The sequence below is a fragment of the Labrus mixtus genome, chromosome 22 (genome assembly GCF_963584025.1).
Source record: "Labrus mixtus chromosome 22, fLabMix1.1, whole genome shotgun sequence".
Lineage (NCBI taxonomy): Eukaryota > Metazoa > Chordata > Actinopteri > Labriformes > Labridae > Labrus > Labrus mixtus.
In genome coordinates this window covers 827,473-844,191 of record NC_083633.1, presented here as the reverse complement: position 1 = coordinate 844,191, position 16,719 = coordinate 827,473, and the positions used below count along the sequence as shown (strand labels likewise).

The 16,719-nt window shown below is 39.7% G+C and overlaps 1 protein-coding gene across 1 annotated transcript in view; it reads left to right on the top strand.

The window, feature by feature from the left end:
- Nucleotides 1-818: 818 nt before the first annotated feature.
- The window catches only part of LOC132956768 (proton myo-inositol cotransporter-like), a 96,231-nt gene continuing 80,330 nt past the window's right edge, over nucleotides 819-16,719 (top strand). Inside the window, exon 1 of the mRNA XM_061030396.1 lies at nucleotides 819-1,671. Coding sequence (XP_060886379.1) covers nucleotides 1,101-1,671 — 571 coding nt within the window. The 5' untranslated portion in view covers nucleotides 819-1,100. The remainder of the gene's footprint in view (nucleotides 1,672-16,719) is intronic.

Genomic DNA, 16,719 nt, shown 5'->3' with positions numbered 1-16,719 from the left:
ATTGGATTTTAATGGGATAATTATTTTGTCTACAAATAGGCCTGAAGATCTCCCTCTTTAAAACGAACTGACATTTATGATTTAGGCAAAACATTTTAAAGTAAAGGTTTAGAGGTGTTATTTTCCAAGAAATGTTTACCTTCTTCTGTACAATTATCAGGGTGACAGTATCTGTGTGTAGCCCAGATGTTGAGTAAGTGGTCCTCAGAAACTGGGCCCTGTAGTGCTACAGCCTGTCCTGCAGGGGGCAGCCGTTTCCCTCATATGCTCAAAGCAGGCTGTTGTTAACCTAAAGTAATAGGTGAACATGGTGATCTGAATCCTTTAATATTTCATTATGAATATTAATATAGTACATTTGTCTGTACAAAGCACGTTTTTAATAGTGGAAGTATGAAGTTTGGGATCAATAAAGTAATTCTATTCTACTCTATTCTATTCTTATGTGTATCTAAATGCGTATGTTTTTTTTCATAATTTAATTAAAATAATGTCAAATTTAGATTTTTTCTTGTAGCTTATTTATAATAAAATATTGTCACTGTTTTCTTCGTTATGATCTGGCAGCTTATGGCACACGTGCAGATAGGATTCTACTATTATAGACTATTCCAAATGGAAAGCTATTGTATTCTTTATCAACATGTCTAGGCCTATCTGATATTATTTTTCACTAGCCAATACAATTTCCGGAACTTTATTGAATTGCGGCACACTAAATTCTCCTCATTACACTATCCAGTGTCCCCAATCCAGTATCACGTTTCCAAAACATTTTTTTCTTTACGTCATTCCGACGCTGGTAGTGACGAGCTGCTCCACTACACTCCTCCTATCTTACCTTTTCCTCACCACTCTTCTTCAACTCTCCCATCAGGACCACGGGGATGCGAAACACGGACACGCACAAGGAGAGGCTGGAGAACTTTACACGGCAGCCGACGTTTCATTTGGGATTGGCCGACTTTGTGAACAAAAGTGGTCGACTCTAAAATCCGAGGGAAGAGGGGGTGGTAGTTTAGTGGGTGATTTTGTTTTGTTTTCTTTTTTCTTTTTGAAGCACTAAAACAACTCAGCAGCCCTATCAGCGTGTTTCCCATATGTCGCGAAAGCAGGTCGACCATGACTACAACCTCCGTAGTATGAGCAACCTGATGGGCGAGCGCTGGAAGAAAGTGAACGATGGAGGAGAGCGGAGTCTCATCAAGGCTCCGTCCAACGCCAGCATCAGCAGCAGTCAGGGCGCCTCCGCCGCGGCTTCTACCGCCGGTGCCCCCGCAGCACCCTCCTCAAACACCGGGGACCTAGAGAGGGCTGCCCGCAAGCAGTTCCAGCAAGATGTCACGCCCGGCTTCGTCTACGTCCTGGCTGCCTTCTCCGCCCTGGGGGGGTTCCTGTTCGGCTACGACACCGGGGTGATCTCCGGGGCGATCCTCCTGCTGAAGAGGGAGCTGGACCTGAGCGCCCTGTGGCAGGAGGTGCTTATATCAAGTAGTGTGGCTGCAGCCGCCCTGTCAGCCCTGCTGGGCGGTTTCCTCAACGGGCTCTTCGGGCGCAGAGTGTGCATACTGTTGGCCAGCTTCTTCTTCACTGTCGGGGGGGTCGTACTGAGCACCGCGCCTGGAAAGAAGGTTCTCTTAGCGGGGAGAGTCGTCGTCGGAGTTGGGCTAGGTAAGAAATGTGTTTTAAAAAGCTTCCTTGGCTCTTACAGTTTTTTCTTGTTGAGCAGTTCCCGCTTTTTTTTTTTTTTGCCTAAATTTAATGTGAATTTAAATTTTAAATTGTAGGCCTACAGGCTGTAGAAAAAATGTTTCAACACTTGCATTAGCTTTTAAAATAGGCTTTAAGACGTAGCCAAGCCATACATTAACAATGTCACTATGGTTAAGACAAATAGCTCATTACTGGAAACCATTGAAATTATCTCACCCCATTACTAATGGTAATGGCAAAGTTAACTGATATCTGCACTCTCAGTCCATCAGAAAGTTCAGAGGTCAGAATCAGTCAAGGATCAAACCCCTCACCCAAAGCAAATGTGATTGGTTTGTTTATGTCTGTCTCTCATCTCTAATCCCTGCCTCAAGTCTACTTGCATTTACAGTTTACAATCACAGAGTATGGCTCTTGCTTGTTCAGGCTGCATACCACCAGCTGTTAGACAGCTTGCTTCCTTTATTGTTATCATCAGTAGAAATATGAGATTTATTCGGGCATCGTTAAGTGATAAGGGAAAACTCATGGTGAAATAAGAGACATATTTTATCCCCAAAATCAGGGAAGAAACACAAGGCTATAAGCACAAAGAAGACTTGTCAAGTTGTTTTGATGTCTGAGTTAGTTTATCTTATTGTCTTCTTCCTTCCCTTCCATCACAGCTTTGCATATTTTGTTCTACTGCCTTCCCGAGTATTTTCCACACTCTACTTTCTCCTCTCTTGAATCCTCGTTCTTTTTAGCGGTTCCTTCCTCCGCTCTCTGCATGCTTTTACATGAGACAGATCAGAACTCAATGTACCCCAAATCATTTACACAGGCTTTCACTCCTGCTACTCATGACTCACATCCTCTGATGATCTCCAGGCTGAGTGCCACGTTGATGGCACACATTCGCTGCCTCCTTTGAGAGTAGTAAGAGCTCAGAGCAGTGATACCTGAAGGAATTGCAGGCCATTTTCTCACCACTGGGATTAGAGTGGAAGCATGGCTCTTAAATAAGAGTTCTCTGTTTTTTGCATCCTTAAATGGATTTGGAGATAAATGCTGTAATTTGGTTTCCTGTTGTGTGATTAACAAATTAGCCATGCTAAAATTAGCACATATTTAGCTGGCTTCCTGAATGTTGTGCCGATGAAGAAGGTGTGAGGCCATCACTGCTGGATGAATGGCTGGTAATTGGTTGAAAGAGAAATTCAGACTGTGCACATTTTCTGTGTACATCTAATTAACAGGATTCCCAGAATTGTTTTTCATCACAAGCTGAATCAATACAACGTTTCTCTCCTGGATATCAAAGAAATAAAAAACATGAATGTCTGGATGTGCAGAAGAGATGTTTTTTTTGTAGATTTTTAAGAAGCTCTCCTTCTCTTATGGTAACTAGACAATGGAAATCAGTTGGGGTTTTTTTTTCATGGGAAATACAGCTTGGACTATTTTTTGGAAGTGTCTTCTCCTACTGGACAAATGCAGTGAAAAGATTACCATTCTCTTTCCTTTTCTTCTACTTCAAACATCTGCTTTACAAAGACACTTCCTGTTGAAAATAAGAGGGAAGGCAAACTGCTAGAATTTATTTTCTGATGAAAGTTAATTTAATTTTGAGCAGTTGACAAAGAAATGTGTCTGAATAATTCAAATCAAAACTGAAGAGAAGTGTTAACTTATTTGTGAAATGCCCAGACTCATTTTTAAATCTGCCCGTCTCTCTAACCCTCACCAACATGTCTTCTTGTAGTTTTCATCCACTCGTTGCAGCGCTTGAGGCACCTTAATGAAACCTTCTCAGTTTAATAGTCACAGTTGGGTAATGGTCAGAATGGAGACTTTTGAATAAAGTCCCCTGTTGCAGACCTGGATTAGGGTGTATACTGGCATGAGTGATTGCCTTGTTTCTCCACTCAGACGTGTTGGTTGTATGACTGCATGCACCAAACAGTGACTGTAACTGTCCTCCCTACGTGTGTGGGTACACAGTTCGACAGTCAGTTTGATTGAAATGATGAGTGAGTCAGGTTCTCAGTTGATCTTGTTTATTCATCAAGGTTGAATTCAGAGTGAAAACTATAACAAAGAAAATGTACAGATTAGCAAGATGATATAAATAACTTCACATAAATAATCAATTTCACTTGTAATACGATTATAACATTAATGCTAAGCTAAAGGCTAAGCTATGGGCTAAACTAAGCTACACGCTAAGCTAAATGCTATGCTACGCTAAACTACACGCTACGATAAGCAAGTGCAAAATACAGATTCTGCAACCACATTCTGTCAAAACAACTAAGGGCTAGCCACCTTGCAATCATGCATAATAAATCACTTACAGACGTTGCTGTCTTAAGCGACACAAGTCAGTTCGTTGTTGAGCTTCTCCAGGAGTTGGCACGTGTGCTCTGACGACAACAAAAGGAAGAACCTCCAACTTCCTGTTCCTTTTATAGAGTGCACACTTCTTGTTTCCTTTGAAACAAGTGCACTTCCTGTATGAGTTTTTTGCAGGCCAACAGGTGGTGCCATTGCAACACATGACAGAACAGTGACGGTTCAGGACAAATACAAATAGCTTTCCATTAAAGCTCTGATTATATTAGGGTTGTTTTCTTTTTGGCTGATAAAGAAATAGGGAATGTTGTGACTAATTGTAGGTACTGTTGAGTCAACCTGTTGCTCGTTAAAAAACACAAACATGATTTGCGATATACACAAGATACACACAACAATATATTGAGGAATGAACGTTTTTATTTTTATTTTGGTGCCCCCTGTGGACAAAGTGCTACCTCTTATCTCTTTGCTGATTTTGTCCTATAGAAGTGCATGTAGTGTTTTTAATTTTTTAAAAAACCTCACAGTTTCTTTAAACTGGCAAATGTATCCTCAATGAGAATCTTTACAGTAAGAAATGTTTTTAAAGAACCTACGAAAAACATCTTTGTAGGAGGTCTGGAGGTCTCCCACCCAGAACATCTTTAGCACCAGAAACGTCTTTCCCTCGATTTGATCAATATTTACACACAATTTGAAGGTTTTCCTCACCACTTTGAAATTATGATTTAGTTATGTGTCCTCTTTTTATGTTCATCAGGAACATTTTCACGCAGTGATGCATTCATTTAAAAACATGTAGACTTTGAGTTCTTGTGTTTCTGTTCTATTTTAGCCCTGCAGAGTTCCTCCAGCTGGAGCTTCATACAGGCCCTGCAGCCTTTGTTGTTTTTTATGACATCACTGGACTAACTTTAGTTTAGTTTATATATAATCAAACATAATACAGAATGTGTTCATTCTGTGACACATGATCAAAGTACGTTTTACTGACAGAAGAGTTTAATTCATAGAGGGGGCAGGACATTGTTGATTGACAGACAGACAGTCACCATGGTTACTCACTCTCACCTGCCTGCTGCTTTGTAACATCGTTTAGCCTAATCCTTATAGGTTCCGTTATCACAATAGGTGAGCATTGGGTGGAGAAGCTTGATAGTAACTTTTAAAAACTGAGAGAGAGCAGAAAACACCGACAGCAACATTTTAAACACCGGGGTTATATCTCCACTGTCTGTCTGAGCTCTGCTCTGTCTGTCTCTGACTGTTAACGTCTCTCCGGCTCGTATAACGGTTTCTTGTGTAGCTATCCGAGATGTAAACTTAACCATGCAAACTATGCAGATAAGTTAACTGTTGATCACGGCGTGTCAGTTTGGAAAAATATCAGAACAGTTGCGTATAACCGGGATGGAGTTGTTTTTGCGGACTTTACTTTTAAGTTTCGTTTTCACCACTAAGGTGGAGACGTGTCTGTGTCGGAGCATAAACTGTAGCCCGGTTCTACGATCTCTCTGCTTTGGCAGATCGTCAGCAAGTTAAAATCCTTCATCTGAGATCGTTATATCGCACACCACTAGGTACTGTACTGGTAGGCTTGAGGCTGAAGTCAGAGTAGATGGTGAGGCTAGTGGATTCTGGTTAGGCTTGATGGAGAGGCTGGGTGGTGATGCGCTGGAGCTCGGAATAAAAAGAAGACACAGAGTATTAGCGACAGAAACAATTCTAAAGCACAGTAGTTTTAAGTAAGCTGAAACACTTGAAAAGCTGGTTGGTGTTCCTACAGTAGGAAAAACGAGTTTCAGATTTGTAAAATGCACATAAACTCCCGCTCAAGTCGGAACAACAACTTGGAAACTTAAAAAAAAAAAAAATAGGTGTCCGATTTGCCAACTTGACGTCATAATCGTCATCACATGGGGGGGGGGGGCAAAATATTTTTTGTTAAAGGCTTTATATGCAATTTTTCACACTTAAATATAATAGAAATCAAGTATATCCTCTGAAAATAACTCTGTGAGTCATGACTGTCTACAATGGGTGTAACACCCGAGTCCCACTGTCTGATGTTTTCAGAGTTCTATCTTCAGTTTGTTTACATCGTCCGGACGGCCGGCTGACTCCTCCCCTCGAGTATAAAAGTTGTTTAATTGAGGGACTAGAGAAAAGAAGAATAACATACTGTACTCACTGCTTAACTGTGTTTCTAGATCACGCTCATTTCAGGTAAATTTACATGCAGTGTGAAGATACGAGCATAATAAAGATCGCTAGCATTAGCATGCTAACACAACAATGCAGCACGAGTTGTTTTGGTTTCATGCTGGTGCTCAAGGGCGACATCTGCTGGATCAAAAAATCACATATAAAGCCTTTAATGTTAAGATACTTTTTATTAATTCACGTATTGCACATCGACTTTTTGCTGAAATATAACTTATAACAGATACATTAACACATCTTCATAGCATCCACGATGTGTGTTGCTGTTGTTACAACATCCCTACTTTCAGGACTGAAATCACCATCAACATACTGTATATGCAGCAGCAGGTGATTACTAGTGGGGATCAGGCTTGTGATTGCAGAGAGCTCATGAAACCTAGAAGCCACGCCAAGCCTCTGAAAGAAAAAAACACAAGACCAGACCAAAAGCACATCAGGAAAACTTCACAAAAAAGGAAAAAAAAAAAAAACACCTCATTGTCTCATTTGCTTTTGAAGTTAATCAGAAATCAATTTAATTAAGTAAAATTTGAAATGATCAGAAAATGATCACAATTATCAAAAATGATCAGAGTTAGTTATTATCAGAAATGAAGGCATCAGTATAATATAAGCGCAAATCATACAAGCACTTTTCATAACAAAAAAAAAAAATACTCACAGGAGCTTGATGTGCATATTGTAAAGGGACAGTCTCCAACCACAAGTTTCTTGGACATCGATGGCCATCTGTTGATGTTTTTAATTAAGATGCAAGCCAATAAAATTATATAAACACAGACAGTCATGACAGTCTAGCAAGTCAAGTGTATGTGTTTGATCTGAACCAACAACATAGAAAGAAAACTGAAGTGAATAAATATTTGCAGAGATTTTTAATATGAAACACAGGAAATTATATTTCCCAAAAGAGCTATTGATGGAGGACTGATCCTGCTGCAGCTCATTTACAAACACTAGCTCTGATTGTTAATTAAGGAGAAAAAATGAATCACCTGGGTCATATGCGCTGTCACATTTGAAGTGGCTGTTTCTTTATAAGTATCCCCTCCCCCATCACAATCTTTACACCTATTCACCCATATTACACAGCATGCACAAGCACTCCCGGATAGATAATGAAACACATTCTGGCACCACAATTAGCCATCAGAGACACTACTAACGCAACATTTTTCATTGCATGCAAGTATTCCGACCGAGTCTGCTACCTGCACACTCAAATTAACATGGCCGCCGCTTCTCAAGTTACTTAGCATTTCTGAACTGAACTCGCCTTAAAGGTCATGGAAGCATTTTGTGAAAACCAGGAAAGGCCATACCCAGGCTCTGCTTCTCTGTATTTCAATCCAAGAAGCCTGTGATTTGTCTGCTCCTAGACAGTTATTGTTGATCTGACCTTTGCCTGAACACAGGCACTGTTGTGAGATACGTGCCGCTTCTCGTCTGAGCAAACAGACAGTATGGAACCAGAACTGACAAAGATTTTCAACTTCATTTCCCTTTTTTTTTTTTTCCAAAGTAAGAGGTTTCATGCTGCATTAGATATTTTATAGAAAGATGGTTCAATCTTGGGAGGAGAAATCAACTCTTGTCAGCTCTTTTTGAGAACAGAAATTATTTGATTATTTAACCATATGCTCCTGCTCTCCCATGTTTTCATTTTCTTTTGAGGGTTACATCAGTTCCAAAGAATGTTGAGCAGCGTGTTAACAACCATCCTGAGAATAATCTCAGAGAGTACCTAGTTTATCTGAAAAAAATCGATGAAGGAGTCGCCTCTTAGGAGTGATTTAGTAACATTCTCAGAGCCCCTCTGAGCAAGGAAGGAACAGAAACTGTCATTCTTTCTAAATGGTAAATGAACTTGAGTTTGTGTAGCGCTTTTCTAGTCTTCCGACGCCTCAAAGCACTTTTACACCGCAGGTCACACCTACACATTCACACACTGATGGCAGAGGCTGCTGAGGGAAGTATCCATCAGATGTAACTAACCCATTCATACGCTGAAGAGAAAGCAGTGGGAGAAACTTATAATTATAAGTGTCTTGCCCAAGGACACATCGGACATGTGGCCACATGTCCGATGTGTCAACCGAGTCTACAAACTGAGCCTCAACCACCCCACAATCAGTGATTGGTTGATCCAAAAAGAGGAGGAAAAATACTTTAAGGGTTAAAGGCTTTCTATGTGATTTTTCACACTTAAATATAATAGAAATCAAGTATATCCTCTGAAAATAACTCTGTGAGTCATGACTGTCTACAATGGGTGTAACACCCGAGTCCCACTGTCTGTGATGTTTTCAGACCTTTCAGAGTCCTATCTTCAGTTTGTTTACATCGCCCGGACGGCCGGCTGACTCCTCCCCTCGTGTATAAAAGTTGTTTAATTGAGGGACTAGAGAAAAGAAGAACAACATACTGTACTCACTGCTTAACTGTGTTTCTAGATCACGCTCATTTCAGGTAAATTTACATGCAGAGTGAAGATACGAGCATAATAAAGATCTCTAGCATTAGCATGCTAACACAACAATGCAGCGCAAGTTGTTCTGGTTTCATGTTGGTGCTCAAGGGCGACATCTGCTGGATCAAAAAATCACAAAGCCTTTAAATTAACCAAGAAAAAAACATTTAACTTGTTTTTAGGATGTCTTGCCTTTCTTTGACAAGACGGCTTGAGAGACAGCACAATCTGGGGAGAGAGAGTGGGTAACAACATTCCCTATAGTGACATGACCGGGAGTGGAACCTGAGACCGCTGCGATGAGGACTGTAGTCAATGTACATGGTGCCCTTGTTAAATCCACCATTACACAACTAGAAGCGCACAGTCATCCTGAAAGATTGTGTTTAATCAGGTTTTCCGGCTAAACATTTAAGCAGTAGTGAATTTTAAATTGTTTTGTCCTTGGAAGCAGTAGATGAATGCTCTGCATAAAAATAGTTTAGTTAATTACATTGTGATAACATTTAATTGTACCTGGAGGCTGGATGATTAACACGTTGGTTTATATAATTAAGCCACATTTTCTCACCAACAGGGTAGAAGACAAGTGAAGACCTAATGAGGCCTTTATTTTTCTTTGAATGTGAAAGTCACATCTCTTTAAGTTATCTCTCTAGTTAAAACATAATGACCATCATGTCCCATAGTATATTATTTTATTTACCTTTTCCCAAATAAATCTCAGTTTGCACAATCCACTGTGAAATTAGACACACTTAATCTAATTGGAAAAGGGGGCACATCTTTTATCTTTGAGTCTAATCACTTCTCCATTCATGGCTGTATCTTGTCCTCTCAAATTCTTACCCTACACTTTCAAGGATCCTTCATTAGCCTCAAATTAGCATCCTCCATCACAACCATCTATTAGAACCAGAAACTGTCTGGTCTGTTCCTTTACTTCATCACAGAGATGGAGGGTTCAAGTGAAGTAGCTCTCTCAGAAGCTGATTGAGTTAGTCAGTCCCGAGCTTTGTGCAAAGTGCCTTAAGGCCGTCTTCACAAGAACAGACACACCCTTCATTTAAGTGGGCAGTGCTACTTAGAGGCTGAGCAGACGATGACTTTAGAGTGTGTGTGTGTGTGTGTGTGTGTGTGTGTGTGATGAAGCGCATGCTGAGAGCTGTCCCTGGTGCTTAAAGGAGAGCTCATTAACAAGAAAAGGAAATTACTGCAACTGAGTTTGGGAGGGATTCACATTAAAGCAATTTAAGAAATGTGGGTCTTTCAGAAATAAAAGCTAGTGATAGCTTCACTTTCATCCACGTGATGCAACTTGTGAATCAAGATTTCTCTCATGCAAATGATACACGCATTCTACCTCTTAGATTTGTCAAAACCATTCAAGAGTGTGTGGCTGCAGCCTGGAGCCAGGAAAATTAAGTTTTCTTTAAATCTTATTTTTTTTAAATCTTTGTAATAATGAAAATGTCATAGTAATTTTAAACATACCAATGGAAGGTTGTACCAATTAAAAAAATCAATTAAAAAATCTTTACTTCAAGAGATTGTAGGTAATTTATAATTCTAACTTTGCTCTCCCCACTCGACAAGATTGAACAAGACTTGAGTATAGGTAACAGGTTTATTTCGTCAAATTAGGTAAATCATGAGGGTAACGGCAGACACACATGGGATTGAACATCCATGCTGAAAGACAAATACAATAATATTAGCACAATAAAATAGTCAAATTAGATTACTTTCTGAAGGAAATAAAGATAAATAAAGTACTTAGGATAAATTAAAATGGACTAGATATTAACTAAAATAGGAGTAAAAACCACCTTACCATTGCTGAACTGCCGCCCCATGTGGGGATGAAAACATGAGTGTAATGGAGTGCAGTCTTAAATATAGGCAGGTGAATTCAATCTAATTAATTAGTGACAGAGTGCAAACAACAACCAATCAAGGGGGAGAGGAGAGAGTGAGAAACCAGGAAGTGTACTAAAGGAGGTGCAGTAGGAAAAGAGAGGAAGTGAAAGGAAACAAAATAGTGATCTTTACTACAATGACATTACCCCCTTTAATGAGTTATTTTTACCTACCCCTTAGGATCTACTCCTGCAAGCACTTGTTTTAACATGGTGCTTGTTTAATGGGACATGGACTCTGGTCCTTGTCCCATTAAACAAGCACCAGAGAAGAATTGATTTATTGACCAAAGAATGTCTGACCCTGCTACGGTAAGTGGAGATACAAGTACATTATATGTCCCCATTCAGAATATAGTTACTATTGGATCTTCTACCGGTTGACCTTGCTAACAAGTTAGCAAGCAGCAGAATGGGTTATTTGTCAAACGGTGAAAACATGGGCAACTTTAAAGCTCTGTACATTTCATACATTCTGTGCTTTTAAATCCAAATGCAATGCATTTGCTTTCCATGCAATGCTTTCCATTTAATTTATCATATACGAACATATCTGAAGGCAGATGACAAAGTGACTTCTGCTATCTTGGTCAAAGCACGGGGAACTGTGGAGCATGCGCAGAAAGCCTGGGCCAATTTGGGTCCACCATTAGGCAAGAGTGAATGTGTCCCAAACCTTATTATCTAGGTGTGTTAGTCGAGAAATTCAACATTGTAGGATTTCAGTCCTTCAAACACGTTTATACGCTTTTGTTTTTAAGTCCAGTATTAATCAGAATAACAAAGAAATTGACTTTTTCTAGCCACATGTAAACATAATGACTGACTGAAGCTGACTGTAGAATTTTAGCATAAAAACACTTCATATAAAAGTCCATAAATTGATGCAACGTCAAGCATTTGCTCGAAAGGGCTCCGGCAAATTTTTCCCATCACCACCTGCAGCCAGATGTGAAAGTTTAACCATCAACCTTATGTATGAGGCAATGACTACTTTGTCTGTCGTTGAGATGTACTTTTACTCGAATCAGAATCTGGGTTTATTGCCAAGTACATTTAAACATACAAGGAATTTGACTTGTTGTATTGGTGCTAAACAATTAACAAGGAAATAAGGAAATACATACTGTGTTGTATGTTATGTGTACTGTCTGTTGTTTGAGTATTTCTGTAGCAGAATACAACACTCTGTACTGACAGCAGCTTCCACCAGCGTGTCTATCTGTGTACATATTTAACATATTTGTAGTGTCTCACTTGTAGACATATGGGGCTTCTGTGGTAGCAGGTTTAGTTTGGACAGAGACAAGCTGCTGGTACATATGGCTAAGAGGGATACAAGTGGAACATGGGTGGAAATAAGCTCTAGAAGATGAGACGAAGAGGTCTGGCTGTATGGAGTGAATACAAATAGAGGCGTTAAGACAGGAAAAGGATCTGTTTTGTTAGGGTGAAGTGTGCTGTGATCTGTGCATATGACCATCTCTGTGTGTGCTTCTGCATAATGCCATCCTATATGCAAACACAAAGCAGCTATTGAAATGACCTTTAATCTCTTTTTTTTCTATGATCAAGCTCTTTATAAACAAGCCAGATCTAATTGCTCTTAAAGATACAGTATACTATATAAAACACTCTGCCTCTGGCCATGATGTGTGTTCTGTGTCTGATGTGAAAGGCTTGTGTGATCACCCTGGGAAGGTCCCTGATTTTGGGTTTATGAACACCCTTTGTTATGTAGAAATTATATAATTAGGTCACATAATAAAATAACTATAATGACTTTGTGAGAACTAAAACCGAGTTTGTCTACTGAAGGCCACACATGATGTAGCTGAAAGGTCTGGAAAAGAACGTCTAATCAGATACTGCCACACAAGGTCTCTGATAAATCTTCAGGCTTAAGCTATAGCATATTAATCATTACACTTTTTTAATTGCATAACTGAATTAAAGTGTTTATTTCAGCCAATGTCTTCTCTATATCTAATGCGACTTACAAAGGGTCATGACATTATAGTCATAATGAGAGTGGTGGAAGTGAATTTTCACATTATTCAAATAAATTACTGGACTATAGAGCTTCTTTTTTATTATTATTGTTCTGATTACTCAAAGCACTTTCACACTACATGTAATTTTCACCTATTCACACTACACTCACACACAGATGGCAGAGACTGCTACATAAAGTGCACAACTGACAATCAGTACTATTTCATTCACACACATTCACTATTCTGTTCATATGCAATCACATTGACTCCACTGGCTGTGCAGTGGGTCTCATTGGCTGGCCGGTTGGGAGAGGTACTTCTTACCCACTGAGCTGCCTGATATAATGGTCATTGTAGTAAAGATCACTATTTTGTTTCTTTTCACTTCCTCTCTTTTCCTACTGCACCTCCTTTAGTACACTTCCTGGTTTCTCCCCTCTCCCGTGATTGGTTACTGTTTGTACTCTGTCTCTCATTAATTAGATTGAATTCACCTGCTCACTCCTTATTTAAGACTGCACTCCCTTGCACTCATGTTTTCATCCTGCACTGACTTTCCAAACATCCCATGTGTGTTTTCTGTTACCCTTGTTATTTAACTAAATTGGACAAAATAAACCTAAACTCAAGTTTCCTTGTTGGATTCCTGCATCCTGACACGATGCCCCCATGGTGATAGAATCTCAACTTTGAAACCTTCCTAACATGTTTCTTAATCAATCATGAAATGATAACAACCCCAAATTATTTAATTGAACTGCAAATGAGCTTCTTTGTCTTGTTTTGTTTTTTTCAACAACAGAAATCAATATCAATCAATCAATCAATCAATTTTTATTTGTATACCGTCAACTCATAACAAGTGTTATCTCGAGACACTTTACAAAAAGCAGGTAAAAGACCTTACTCATTGTTATGTTACAAAAAGCAGGTAAAAGACCTTACTTATTGTTATGTTACAAAAAGCAGGTAAAAGACCTTACTTATTGTTATGTTACAAAAAGCAGGTAAAAGACCTTACTCATTGTTATGTTACAAAAAGCAGGTAAAAGACCTTACTTATTGTTATGTTACAAAAAGCAGGTAAAAGACCTTACTTATTGCTATGTTACAGAGATCCGGTCTATCCATCATGAGCACTTTAGCAAAGCAGCAAAAGTTACAGTGGTAAGAAAAAACTGCCTTATTAAAAGGCAGAAATCTTCGGCCGGATCCCCGGCTCATGATGAAACAGTCTTCACAGGCCTAGACTGCACCGGGCTTGGAAAGGGATAGGGGGAGAGATGGGATAAGATGCAGGAAGAGGGATAGGGAGCAAGGGGATGGGGGGAGGCAAGCTGTTTATCAACAATCCGGTGGAGAGGGGGTTGTTCTGGCAGGCCACCATCAACAATTCGGTGGGGAGGGATGGGGTTGTTCTGGCAGGCCGTCAACCAACGATCTTGAGGAGCCTAAGAGAGCTCAAGAGCTCCCAGGAAAGTAGGTTAGTGACTGAGATTTACAGATAGATACATGCAGTAATATGATGTACTGTATATGCACAGAGAGAGAGAGAGACAGAGAGAGAGAGAGAGAGAGAGAGAGAGAGAGAGGGGAGCGCAAGGTGCCAGTTCCCCCGGTAGTCTAAGCCTATAGCAGCATAACTAAGAGTTGGTCTACACCAGCACCAGCCCTAACTATAAGATTTATCAAAAAGGAAAGTTTTAAGTCTATTCTTAAAAATACAGACTGTGTCTGCCTCCCAGACCCCGGCTGGAAGACGATTCCAGAGGAGAGGAGCCCGATAAGTGAAGGCTTTACCTCCCATAGTACACTTCGAGACTGTAGGTACCACTAGCAGGCCTGCATTCTGGGACCGTAATGTTCTCGAGGGACAGTACGGCACTAGTAGCTCCTTAAGTTAAGATGGTGCTTGGCCGAAGGTGAAAATAGGCTGTTCTTGAAATTTGCCTGATGTGAGAGGTAAAGGACATATCTTGATCAAATAGAACTCCTAGATTCCTAACAGTGGTGCTAGATGCCAGGCTGATGTCATTAAGGACAGTCAAATCACTAGAAAAAGTCTCTCTGAGGTTCTTCGGGCCTAGCACAATAACTTCAGTCTTGTCTGAGTTAAGTAGCAAAACATTTCTGGTCATCCAGGTCCTAACGTCCTTAAGGCACGTTTCTAGCTGACATAACTGACTGGTACCATCGGGCTTCATTGATACATAAAGCTGAGTATCATCTGCATAACAATGAAACTGTATGGAGTGTTTCCTCATAATATTTCCCAGAGGAAGCATATATAATGTAAAGAGAATTGGTCCAAGCACTGAACCTTGTGGCACTCCATGGCTAACTTTGGTGTGCATAGAGGACTTATCATTAACATGTACAAACTGAGATCGGTCTGATAAGTAGGATTCAAACCAACTTAAAGCAGTCCCTGTAATTCCAAGTAAATGTTCTAGTCTGTGTAACAGGATTTGATGGTCAATGGTGTCAAAAGCAGCACTAAGATCTAACAAGACGAGCACAGACAGAAGTCCCCTGTCTGAAGCTGAAGTAGATCATTTGTAACTCTAACTAGTGCAGTCTCAGTGCTATGGTGGACTCTAAATCCTGACTGGAACTCTTCAAATAAACTGTTGTCATGGAGAAAGTCACACAGCTGTTTAGCTACCACCTTCTCCAGGATCTTCGAGAAAAAAGGAAGGTTGGATATAGGCCTATAGTTAGCCAGAGTTCCTGAGTCCAGAGTAGTTTTTTTGAGTAGAGGTTTGATTACCGCTACTTTAAATGACTGTGGTACATAGCCTGCCAGTAAAGACATATTGATCATATCCTACAGAGTCTGCTCAGGACGAGTTAATCTATTTTTGAAGAGAGATCTATTCATCACACTGTTTTTAAGATACAGTCGTTTTCTTGAACTACATTTTTATCCTTGCTCCACTGTAACTTTGATGGATTAATGTTTTCTTTACAATCAATTAATGTAAAGATAAATTGATTGATTGATATTTAGACGTTTTGTTAAATCTGATAACATTGTGTTGTTTCCTGTTTTTCTGCCACAAAGAGACTAAAACCAAAAATGGTCTGATAAACTTTATTGTACAAACAAACAGTTTCTGTGCCATAGAACCTTTTGTTGTCCAAATAACTATTGGTACATCATAACTGATTCATAATGATGCATGCAGGAACATGCTTCTTTACCAGTTACAAAAATCACACTTTCCTTTTGGTCATTGCCCATACACTGTCTTGCTGTTATAAATGCCCCTGCACCATGTGAGTCTTTGTCTGCAGTTTAAAATAGTGGAAAAACAATAGCAGAAGAAAATGCTCTTTTTATTTTTGCTATATTCAATAGGAACTAGGCCTGGGCCAGGCTCAAACATTGGGAAAAATGTAGAATGTAAATCTTTACAAAGGATCTGTTGATGATAAGAAAAACGTAGAGTACTGTCAATCATTTCCTTAAAAACAATTAGTCTACTATATGTATCCTATCCCTTTGAAACACTGCATTGTCTTGGGCTTTTTTACACGTCTTCATAAACATTTCAGATTCTTGCTCCACAAAGTTCAAAGTTGCAAGCATTTGCTTTGCAGTGTTTATCTGCTTATGCTTTCGAGGTACATAACACAAAGAGCAAACTCTCAAGCTGAATGTTGATTCCAGTCTGAAAGTCTTTAACATGCAGTGTCTCTAAGCAGTCGTCACATTTAGAATTTCCTCAGATATCTTTGGTTGTGTTACAGATGCTCCATGCAATGAAGCCACCGCTCTTTTTATCACTCCGTACACTGCATTTTTTATTAAAACTAATAGTTGCGCAAGGCCCAACTATACCGTAACCTTTGTCACAGAGGTTTGGTTTCCTCATGTCTGTCTTTCAGCAGCATCTCTCAAACACTCATGAATGGATTTAATCAAGCATCATTTTCCTCAGCAGGCAGCCTCAATGCCAAGAGCAGTTGATTAGATTTCAGAGCTGATCTGGATCTTGGATTCCCCCTGTCAGATGAAAATCCTTTCTTAAGCCATAACTAAAATAAAGACTTG